General features: G+C 38.5%; 1 protein-coding gene and 1 non-coding gene across 2 annotated transcripts; one reads left to right on the top strand and one right to left on the bottom strand.

Annotated features, from left to right (window-relative positions):
• The first annotated feature begins 32 nt into the window (after window positions 1-32).
• trnac-gca (transfer RNA cysteine (anticodon GCA)) lies at window positions 33-104 on the top strand. Its single transcript has one exon. It is a non-coding gene; the product is annotated as a tRNA-Cys (tRNA).
• Window positions 105-1947: 1843 nt separating this feature from the next.
• Window positions 1948-12049, bottom strand: LOC129436467 (uncharacterized). The gene is made up of 4 exons (XM_055194629.2): window positions 11806-12049; window positions 7175-7622; window positions 6550-6948; window positions 1948-6329 (listed from the first exon to the last, which is right to left on the bottom strand). The coding sequence occupies exons 2-4, from the start codon at window positions 7619-7621 to the stop codon at window positions 2406-2408; spliced, it is 4770 nt and encodes a 1589-aa protein (XP_055050604.2). The 5' UTR covers window position 7622; window positions 11806-12049; the 3' UTR covers window positions 1948-2405.

The raw sequence follows: 12049 nt of genomic DNA, 5'->3' as shown, positions 1-12049 counted from the left end.
AATACGGCTGTAAATGAGCAATGAGACCGCAAGGGGGTATAGCTCAGTGGTAGAGCATTTGACTGCAGATCAAGAGGTCCCCGGTTCAAATCCGGGTGCCCCCTTCATAAGTTACCTTTTCTAATCTTTCAGGAAAACTATTTTGATTGCATGTATTGATTTAAACGCATAAGAAATAAGTTACATTACCAGAACAGTGGGCATAAAATGCCCTTTCCTGTTACTGTTTCTCTTTAATAGTAGGTGGGTATTTAAAAAAAATAATGGTAAGCACACAGTTTACGGTACGCATTGACTTCTATAGTATTTTTTTCCTACTATGGAACTCAAATAATACCTTTATTATCAAAATATATTCTTTTGTGTTCAACAACAGAATAAAGAAACTTCTAAAGCATGAAGGTAAGTAAATGATGACAGAATTTCTATTTTAAGGTGAACAAATTAACTTAATATTAATCATAAAACATTCAACGAAAATTGATCAGCATTTTATTGATACATTTTCAAGAGTTCTACACGACATTCATTATTATACGCATGCAAACTAGCTAACAGTATATATTTAAGACGAAATGTTAAAGGTACACTCCACTTCTTTTGAAAATAGGCTTATTTTCCAGCTCCCCTAGAGTTAAACATTAGATTTTTACAGTTTGGAATCCATTCAGCTGATCTCCGGATCTGGCGGTACCACTTTTAGCATAGCTTAGCATAATCTATTGAATCTGATTAGACCAATTAGTATCACACTAAAAATAACCAAAGAGTTTGGATATTTTTCCTTTTTAAAACTTGACTCTTCTGTAGTTACATCGTATACTAAGACAGACGGTAAATTAAAATTTCTTATCTTCTAGGCCGATATGGCTAGAACTATACTCTCATTCTGATGTAATAATCAAGGACTTTGCTGCCGTAACATGGCTGCAGGAGGCACAATGATATTACGCAGTGCATAGCATATTTTCAAAAAAGTGGAGTGTCCCTTTAAACGAGAAAATTATATAAAATGTACAATATTCTAAGTGATATAAATAATTTTTTTTAAAACATATATTATGCAGTATTTAAAAATATTTTGTATTTTAATAGAAGCCAGAGCAAAACATAGTTATTAAGTACAATAGATATTGAAGAAACTGGTTTAGACAAAACAACGTATCGATAAATTAAGCCCAGCTCAAAATGTATTAATGTTGTTAGACAATAATAAAATTATTATAATTTATTATAATAATATAATTTATAATAATAACAATTTCAACCATCTGAGACTTTGTGTAGTTTTGTTTTATTAACCACATATCAAAGCTGATATTTACAAATATTTGTTGAAAATAAAGACCATATTTGTCATTAATACTGTATATGCCAATCTATTACTAATCTATTTTAATAACAAGACATTATTCTGAGTTTGGCAAAGATCTTTTAAGGCAGTGGTTCCCAACCTTTTTCACTTTAAAGGAATAGTCTACTCATTTTCAATATCAAAACATGCCACCACCCCAACTAAGAACCGTTGACACATCCCTCCACCATCCGTGTGCGTGCACGTAAGTGCTGGAGCGCGCTGCGACACTTCGATAGCATTTAGCTTAGCCCCATTCATTCAATGGTACCATTTAGAGATAAAGTTAGAAGTGACCAAACACATCAACGTTTTTCCTATTTAAGACGAGTAGTTATACGAGCAAGTTTGGTGGTACAAAATAAAACATAGCGCTTTTCTAAGCTGATTTAAAGGAGGAACTATATTTTATGGCGTAATAGCACTTTTGGGAGTACTTCGACTCGCCTGAAAAGTCCGCTCCCCTTCTCCCTCTCATAATGGGAGAGGGAGGGTGTTACTGTGCTGAGTCGAAGTACTCCCAAAAGTGCTATTACGCCATAAAATGTAGCTCCTCTTTTAAATCCGCCTAGAAAAGCGCTACGCTTTACCCCGTACCACCAAACTTGCTCGCACAACCACTCGTCCCAAACAGGAAAAACGTTGATGTGCTTGGTCACCTCCAACTCCATCTCCAAATGGCACCACTGAACGAATGGGGCCAAGCCAAACGCCATCGAAGCGTCGCAGCGCGCTCCAGCGCCCACGTGCACGCACACAGATGATAGAGGGATGCACCAACAATTCCCAGCCAAGGCAACAACACATTCCAATATTGAAAATGAGTAGACTATTCCTTCAAGGCCCCTAGTTGTCCACAGCAATATTTGAAGGCCCCCCACTCACTCAAATTTTTTTACATAAAATTAAATAAAACTTGTAATGACTAGACAAATGTATTTTCGCTACTGAAATAAGAAACATCTTGTTTTTGATTGTTTAGCTTATTTTATTGCGTTTTGTCCAAAGGCATCTTGAGGCCCCCTTGGAAATCTGCTGGAGCCCCCCTACATTAAGGCATATACTTTTTGGCCTTTAGTCTGGGTATAATTTGCATGTCTCTGACATCATTGTGCTGGAGAAGCCAGCATAGGTATCTTTCTGTGCCCATACCCCATCCACTTGTAGAAAGAGGGATAACTTCACGCATGTTGATGTACCACTTGTATGAATCTTCTGATACGGCATGATGTTGTAAGGCTTCTCTTACCATTTCAGGTTTGGAGTGACGTTCCCCAAGCCCTACTGTCTCTCCTAATCCAAAGAGTAGGTCTGCTGCCTTGGCTTTGCTCCTCCCTGAACCTTCAACATATGCTTGGTAAAAGGGCACTCCTAGATGGTCCATTTCTGTCAGCCAAACAGCACCTCCATACTTCTCAATTAGAACCTTCTCTCCTTTACGTGTTAATTTTCTGCCAAAATGAGGTTGTCCTTCTTGAACCCATTCAAGGCAATCAGAAGAAGGCATCATTTCGATGGCTTGGTCCAGAGTTATTTTTGGAAGAGGTTCTTTTAAACTTTTTAGTAGTTTATGGACATGGGATAGAGTACCAGCTGTATTTAAGATAAAGTTTGAATGTTCCTTCAGCATTTCCTTTGTCAAATGGGCAACATAGCCTTCAGCTATGCTTATGGCAGCATCCATGTCACCAAGTAACTCACACTCCACATGGTAGAACTGGTTAAGATGCGTAGCATCAGGATCCTCCCCTCGGAAACTGGGGGACACATAGTAAGCCCCAGGAAGACCATCCTGAAACCTCAAAAAGTACTCTAATACAAACTGCATGGAGTCAGCCAGATATACATCTTGGCCCAGCATGCTGACAAACACAGGCTCGGAATCTGAGCCCAGGCCCATTGGAGAGGAAATTGTGTCTGTGGTGATTGGCGTCAATGCATATGAATACTTGCATTTGTTGCGGAAGTACTCTACGGTGCTGTGAAAAAGGGTGTTTTGGATTTGAAAGAGATTGCGGTACCATTTGCTCTTGATGGCTGATATAGCATGGGTCACAGGGTTTTCCCAGGTGTGAGGAGGTGTGCTTTTTGTAATCTTATTGTGGATCTCAGTAAGATCCTCTGGGCTGATTGGGGGACCATCTACAGATGTTACATATCCAGTGTAAGTTTGGCAGAACTGAGGAGCCACAGCTTGGGGCTTTATGCCATTAGGCTGAGAAACTAATGGAATTAATTTAGCATGGGCATAGTCGATTTCCAGTCCTTCAAATATGAGAGCTACACCATGGGCATTTATTCCCTCTTGCAGAAGTTGAGAAACCCTCCGTGCAGCCACAATTAGGGCTGTGTAGTCACTCTCATCCAAACGGAAAATGTCACTGTTCAGTGGTTTTCGTGGCACTAGAACTGTAAAGCCTGGTGCATTTGGAAATGGCGTAAGAAATGCTACATGTTTGTTGTCTTCCCAGATACGCCAATGTTTTTCCTCACCACGAATTATGCGGGGGAAAAGGCCAGTATCTGAAATCTCTCCATGAAAATCAAAGCTAAAAGGGGCATTGGGCGTAGGGAGGTGTGAGCAAATTTTTGCCTGCATTTGGTCAAGAATGCTATCTTCACAACGTGGACCATTTTTGGAACTACAGTAACCAGGGTCGTAAGCATTGAACTCAGTTTCCACAGCTAAGTGAGGTTTCCAGTTAGGTTCCAGTCCATGGAGAGGTAAAACCTTAATGTAAGCAGGTTTATCAAGTTCTGGCATGGACACAAGTGCACAGCGGTGCACACCAAGTTTCTTACATAGGAGATTAGCAATTGTCCGTGCCCCCTGCAACATTGATACATAGTCAGGTAGCGCTAACTGAAAGATGCTACTGGGTCCATTTAGGGTCTTACGAGTGAGAACAGTAGCTCCTAGGGTCACAGGATTAGACTGTAAATAACCTACCAATTCATCAGTTTCCCAAATCACATTTGAAAAGCTCTTCATAGGTCGTAAAACTTCGGTTCGACGAATGCCATTGACAACTGAAGCCACAAACATCACGGCTGCATTAGTTTCAATAACAGCTTCTCCGTGATGGTCTACAGCAATAATTCCAGCACACTTTCCTTCCAGATCGTCATTAATTACTTCTTGACAAGCCCGTCTGAGACTGTAACCCTTGAGGTTGTATAAACTGGCTACTTTGTGGGCAACTGTTTGACGTAAAAAGGCATCGCCATCACCAGAACATGTCACTGCAAGTTTCTCATCTGCATATATGCCTGCCCCGACTATAGCTGTGTCACCGACTCTGCCTTTCCATTTGCCAACTAAACCTCCAGTGGATGTGGCTGCTGCTAACTTACCCCGCTTATCCAGTGCAACTGCACCTACTGTTTGAGGATGGTTATTTTTGCTACCACCTGACTTAATAATTAATTCCTTGTATCTTACATCAGTGTCAAAGTACTCTGATTTCATTTCTGTTTCTTTCTCTCCAACACTGTCCAAAAACTCCTCTGCACCTTTCCCTGTCAATAAAGAGTGCACACTTTTTTCCATTACACAACGGGCAGCTGTTATTGGGTTTTTTACTTTACGCAGACAAGCCACTGATCCAGAGTTCTTCCCATGTCCATCCACAATAGTGGCCTCCATTTCATGCTCTCCATCCCTGTTATACACTGACCCCTTGCCAGCATTAAACAAGAAACAGTCTTCCAATGCAACCACACTTTTTTGTACTGCCTCCAGACTATTACCTCCATGGATAAGCACTTGTGCTCCAAGAGTTAGAGCTGTTTGAAGGGCAAACTCAATGACTTCAGTCACCTTCTGATTCAGCATCATTTCCTCCCCTGCCCCACCATGGATTACCAAGGAGAAATCTGTTTTGATTTTATGGGTCAAGTTTAAAGTTGGAGAAGCTTGTCCTTTAATTGTTGTTTTGCTTTGTCCTTTTTGCTCCACAGTGCTGACTACATCCACCACTGGAGAACCATTAAAGAGTCTTTCTTCACTGTCTTGCAAGAGGCATTCAATGGCTCCCATCTGCCCAGCAATGGCATACCTCAGTGCCAGGAGCATCACTAGTTTTAGATTGAACTCAAGTCTTTCTTTGAGATTTCCCAAAACATTTGCAAAGATACCTTTTCCATTCAACACTAGACGGACTTTGTCCTTTCTGCCTAGATATGTGACAGCTAGCTGGTTTGTAGCATACACATTGCCAACAGCACACTCAACTCCCTCCATCATATCTGACCCTGTCAGGTAAACAGATGGACACCCAAAAGGATCAAGAAATTTCTTAAGTGCGCTATCTTTGGACATATATTTGCGTAGGACTGCCAGATGAGGGCCTACACCAAGGCCAAGCTTGGTGGCTTTAATAAGGTTTTTGTGCTCAACAAAAGCTAGATGAAAGAGTCGAAAGAGCTCATTTGTGTATCGGGGATTGTTGTCTGGGCCAATGCAGGATGCTAAAGCTGTAACAAGCTGGCGAGATCTCACAGTGGTCGAGTATGTGGGATCGCAGCGGCCATGTTTGAAGTGACGCATGTGGGTAGGTGTGACCATGATGAGGCTACTTGCAGCATCCCCAAGTATTTGCCTCAAGGACAGTTGCAAAGTAAAATTAATCCATGCATCATATAAACCTCTGTGGCCCCTTAAAGTGGTGAACACATCTGGATAAGATGAAACATCAATAGTCATGACAGATTGGTTTGGTTGTAGAGTGTTAGAAAGAGACTGATTTGGTAAAGTTATGTTTTTCAGTGAAATTTTTAAAGGTTTGGGATGAAGAGAATCAGTGTTTGAGGGTGGAGCTAATGCACTGGTCTGAGTGTTTATCATTTCTGTGTTTTGGGAATCGGACAGCTGCCATAGACGTTCAACCACAAGTCCAGCTACCATTCCATCCAAAGCGCTATGCTCAAACAGCATGCCAGCTTGGCCATCTTTGAAAACCACCAAGTTCACCACCTGTTGAGTAAAGACGGTTAAAGGGTTAGTTCACCTCAGTATGAAAGGTTTGTCATTAATTACTCTCCCTTATGTCGTATGCGTGTGCTGCTTACATGAATATGCGTCACAGACGTTGCAGTACAAGACAAATGTGGATGCAACACATTAGTAATTTAACTTAAATGAGTTAAACCGCACAGTACTAGTTTGTAATCTGTACTAATAATTGATCACACACCTTATCATAGTATCTCAAACACCGTCCATCTCTTTCTCCTAGTCGGACAGCATTGAGGGTATCTGCAAGGTCATCTGGTGCAGGGCCGTCTTCCAGGGATACAACCAGAAGTGCACTCTCTATCTTTTCTAGTGTTATTGCTGCATCACCTCCTGCCTTTATGATATCCGTTCTCACAGCATGCCAAGCTTGGCGATGAAGAGAGGTCAGACCACAGATAATGGACGGGTCTTGTTCAGGAGCTGCTGCTGGGTGACTGGATGCATGGACCAACTGGGTGTAGATTTCATTGACAGGTAACGGTGATGGAGGTTCCCCCGAACTTGGTCGCCATAAAATTTGAATGGGAAATATACCTCCTCGACAAATCAGTATGGCATGAAGGCTGTCTGTGTATATCTAAAACATGAAGGCCAGGTAAACATCATTACAGTGAGTCGGCATATCAACTGAATCATTTCCTCTTGAAAAGACCAGCATTGTTGGTGCGCTGGTGTCCTAACTAGGCTTCTTGACTATTTTAAGTTTCCTTAAACAACTTAACTATGAAAACATGCTTGTCAGATGTCTGTGTTATTATTTACAGTGCTATATCAATTTACAAATTACAAGAGCATAGCTTTACCTTTAACTCATCCTGGCTTTTGCCTGGTAGGCGATTAGCTGCAAAAACCTCAGATTGTTGCGTTCGCTCAGTTGGTACATCCCCTTCCACCAGACAAGGTTCACTGTATAGCTTAGCAACAGCCCACAGTAGAGCTGTAGCGTGCCCGATTTGTGCAAACTCCCCCTTTAGCTTAGATGAGGGAAGGACTGAAGGAATAGCCGTGGAAGTGGGCAGGGGATCATAGCAAGATAACAATCGCTTCTTGAATTCTTCCGTTACCCAGTTCTCACGTCCAGAGGCGTGTGCCTTCAGGTGTTCTTGGGCTTTCTGAAGAACATCTCTTTCTTGAAGGAGGGCATTTTTATAGTGTTGATACTGCTCAGGATTTAAGGTGAGCTGAAGCACCCGGCTAGCTTCCTGCAGAGTAGCATCCAGTTCTGGAACGGGATAATCTAGTAGGTCCATCCTGTAGTTTAGAGGACAAAGCACAAACATGTTGAGACTGTATGCGAAAAGACTTGTTATGATTTTTAACTCTACCATCCCTAATATTGCTCATGCAAAGTCTCAAAATAAGTCTCATGCGACTTTTGCAACCTGATCTCACGAATTTCCGTGGCATAGTCACAGAATTTTGTGCAAATTTTTTCGTGCCATTCTCACGGATCTCCGCATTTTTCCGTGGCCCTGCTACGGACTGTCTTTTTCCGTGGCATTCTCACAGATTGGTTACTCAACTGTTTTGTCCTATTTTCTTACCATTTTCGCTTCGGTTTTTTGCTTGTGGAACACAAAATCAGGTTTAGTTGAAACTGTCCTTTAGTTTTACTAAAAGACACCGTGAAAGTAATTTTTTTCTTTGTGATTTAATGTTGTCTACATAAAATCATCCTACAATTATAACCTTGATATATTTAATATTGACTAAGCAAGATCATGTCTAATCAATGTTTAAAATCTAGCTTGGATGGTCCTAATCTCATAATTAGATTATGCGACTTTAGCCTGGATTTCACAGAAAATAACTTTAATAAATTCTCTAGAAACGATGGTTTTGTCCAGCATTAAAGATCCATTTTGGTTAGGAACTGCACTTTGATTTTTGCAGGCGTTTTATTAAGTAATCGAGTCAATCTAAGGACATTACTTGATAATCTGTACGCATGTTTCAAATTACCTTCTGTCTGCAAAATCTTGACCATGTGGCCATGAGCATTGCATACTTGTTAAGCCAGCAGTCATGGGAAATATGTGTCATACTGCATGACTCAAATTAAATTTGCCTGAGTTAGTTACTCGGTAATTCTTCTAATGCTGTTTGTCTTTTCTCTATTTATGGTCCATAATAAACTCTGTGACCTCGATCAGGTGATGTTAGCAATAAATTTGTGCTACATTCATTGATTCTTTTTTAATCCGCTCTTTCAGACCATTGAATTCTTGAAAAGAAAATCTAGGACAGGTAATTTGAGTCATCTGATGTGATATTTTAAATACATTGCGATAATAAAATGAATTATTATCTGCCTTTTTCATACTCATGTGATAATGCCTACAATATTGACACTTTATCAATCACCCGAAAGACATAAAAACTACATATAATTTGAGATGATAGTCTCTCAAATCAAACATTTAAAGAGGGCTGTCAAAATTAACGCGTTAACACAAATTCATTTAAACGCCACTAATTTTATTTACGCGCGATTAACGCAACACACAATTTCTGTTTGACCCTTGGTCTAGCCAACCCAGTCTCACGGAGTTGCGTATAAATAGCACGAAGTGTAAAAATCGTGCAATACGTATGCCAGAGATTCCACTTTGGCGTGCATATGATACGCCAGTCCTTCCCATTCACTTAAACAGCACATCTTTTTTGTCGTTCTCTTTATTGGTTTCTCAATTTTTTTTACCATTTTCGCTTGGGTTTAGGGTTAGAACAACTTTTTGTTATATAAAAATGACATCCTAACCCAAACCCTGATTTTAACCCCAACTCCAAGCGACCATGGCTGAAATATAGACAAAAACATGGAGAAAACTGTATATTAAATAACCTCCTTAAGCAAATCTCACATCTAACCCTAAATCCAAGCGAAAATGGTTTAAAAAACAGAAAAAAAATGAGAAACCCACCACTGGATGAATAGGCTTTATGCCCAGCTGCACTACAGCTCCTTGTTTCCTGTCTGCCATTATTGGACAAACTGATTAATCCAGGTGTGTCTGATTATTGTTGTTGTGACTACTGAGGTCAGGCACACCTGGATTAACCAGTTTGTCCAATAATGGCAGACAGGAAACAAGGAGCTGTCTGAAGTTCAGGAAGTAGTGCAGATGGGCATAAAGCCTATTGAGATGCAGCAAGTGACCCGCGCTGTCTATATGAGTCAGAGGTTTTCAGAAAAATAAGAACATTAAGCGCTCGTCTAGCGAATCCAAAGGTCATTAAACATCTAAAATGATCTTTATATGTACGTTTCCTGAGAGGTGTACCATCCCAAATCCATAATCTAAAGCAAAGATGCACCTTCATGAATGCATTTACTTGCTCGTATTTTGGTGCAGAATGCAGAAATTATAGAAAAATAGACTGCATGACTTGTTTGATGTTAAAATAATTATTAAGAAAGATAAAGTTAAGGACCTGATTGATGTTGAAAAAGTTATTAAGAGTGACAAGACTCAAAAGCGATCTTCCTGACACAGATGTCTGAATGGTTCTGTTGAAAATGTAAACAGGCTGTTGTAAACATACATTTGCATATATATTTGTCCAAATCCATGTTGATTAGATCATTAAAAACTTAAAAGGGGTTAAATTTAAGTACATTTAGAACAAAAAAGGTGAGATTAATTTGCGATTAATCGCGAGTTAACTCGTGAAATCATGCGATTAATCTAGATTAAATATTTTAATTGACACCCCTATATAAAATAAAATTAAAATTAAATTATTTATATAAAAATTATATATATATATATTCATCACTGCTGTGTCCAGGATGTATTTTTATATATATCTTTAGAAAAATCAAATATGATTCATTCATTATTGTGTGTTTCTCACCTTAAAAACTGTTGTACCTAAACTGAAATTGCAAGATTTGGTAAGGTATTTTTGTATAAACCTATACATTCTGCTGTTATTGTTTATATTTTGAGAATCAGTACATTTTAAAATTTTTATGTGACCCTGGAACCAAAATCCAGTCATAATTCGCACGAGTATATTTGTAGCAATAGCCAACAATACATAGTATGGGTCAAAATTTAATTTTTAGTGACAAAAATCATTAGGATATTTAGTAAAGATCATGTTTCATTTAAATATTTTGTACATTTTCTACCGTAAGTATATCAAACATGTATTTATCATTAATAATAAGGTTGCTAATGACTTCATTTGGACAACTTTGAAGGCAATTTTTCTCCATATTTTGAGACTCAGATTCCAAATTTATCAATGGTTATATCATGATGCCCTATTCTAAAAAAAACATACATCAGGGGTTGGCTATGATTTGTGCTACATTCATTGAGTTACAATTGTGTCATTATAGGACATCAGAGTACCACGAGAATGATTTGAGAAATCATATGGAGGATTTCAAATCGGTACTCTATAGGCTTATTTCAGAACCAGCCGCTATAAAAATAATCTGGCTAAGAGTGCAGCCCAGATATTATTCCTGACGGGCCAGTTTTGGCCCGCGGGCCACCTGTTGATGGCCCTTGCCATTCATTACTGGAAAGCTTATTTATTCAGCTTTCAAATGATGTATAAGTTTCAAAAAATTATGACTGCACTGTAAAAAATTAGCTGTAATTATGCAGCTGGTTGCCAGTAATTTACTGTAAAAGATAAATACTGAAAATGTTTAATGTTCATATAACTTTAAACAAACTGTTGCCAGTAAATAACACAAATGTAAAATCTACAGTAAGTTACTGGCAGCTAGTTGCCAGTAATACCCAGTAATACTGTTCTACAGAATTTTTTTACAGTGTGGTTTTGTGGTCCAGTGTCACATGTTATTTAACAATCAATGCAAACACTGTAAAAATATTCCGTAGAAATTTCAATGTTATTGCAGCTCGGTTGCCGGTAATTTACCGTAGATTTAAATTTATGTTATTTACTGGCAAGAGTTTGTTCAAAGTTAAATAAATTTTAAATATTAACAAGTCTTTATCTTTACAGAATAAAACTATACAATAACAGCCTCATGCAAAGCATTCTGGGAACCAGAAATCATCATCAACCTTTTTCTGTTATTTGCTTCAGATTTTGTTTCCCAGAATGTTTTGCTTGATGCTGTTTTTTAGTTGTACTCTATAAAGACAAAGACTTGTAAATGTTTAATGTTTATTTAACTTTGAACAAAATGTTGCCAGTAAAAATCACAAATTTAAATCTACGGTAAGTTACCGGCAACCCAGCTGCAATTTCTACGGAATTTTTTTACAGTGAATGTTTAAGTGGTGTAAAACGTTTTAATTGACATAATTGCCACAGAAGTATTTTGTACATGTATACAAACTTCGTTTGGTTAATGTTAACTTTTTGAAAGATTTCCTCTTTAAATTATTTAAATAAACAGATACTTATTTCCTTATAAACAATACAGAAATGCTCAACTCACCTCAAGCCAGTAAAGACTTCCAGTATATGAAGACTAGTAAATGTGTTGAGATCTTGAGTGTAACATGTTTTTGTTAAAGTGAATGAAACAAGAAGTGGGGAGTAATTTGAATCTAGTGACTCTTATTATGATCTAATTTCCTATTTTCCAATAGAGGCTGATTGTGTGATAAGTGAATCATCACATGGGCAGTTTTTTACTTCATATGAAGGTCTCAGTTATACTTACTTAATAATAATACAGT

This window comes from Misgurnus anguillicaudatus, chromosome 19, assembly GCF_027580225.2.
Source record: "Misgurnus anguillicaudatus chromosome 19, ASM2758022v2, whole genome shotgun sequence".
NCBI lineage: Eukaryota > Metazoa > Chordata > Actinopteri > Cypriniformes > Cobitidae > Misgurnus > Misgurnus anguillicaudatus.
Note: the sequence above shows the minus strand (reverse complement) of the source record. Positions and strands in the feature narration are given on the sequence as shown.

Excerpts from the sequence above, each read along its gene's own strand:
- LOC129436467 (XM_055194629.2), bottom strand. The coding sequence starts at position 7,621 with ATGGACCTACTAGATTATCCCGTTCCAGAACTGGATGCTACTCTGCAG. Across the intron at positions 6,949-7,174 it reads AAAGCCAGGATGAGTTAAAG|ATATACACAGACAGCCTTCA; the intron begins GTAAAGCTATGC and ends TTCATGTTTTAG. Across the intron at positions 6,330-6,549 it reads GTTTGAGATACTATGATAAG|GTGGTGAACTTGGTGGTTTT; the intron begins GTGTGTGATCAA and ends TTTACTCAACAG.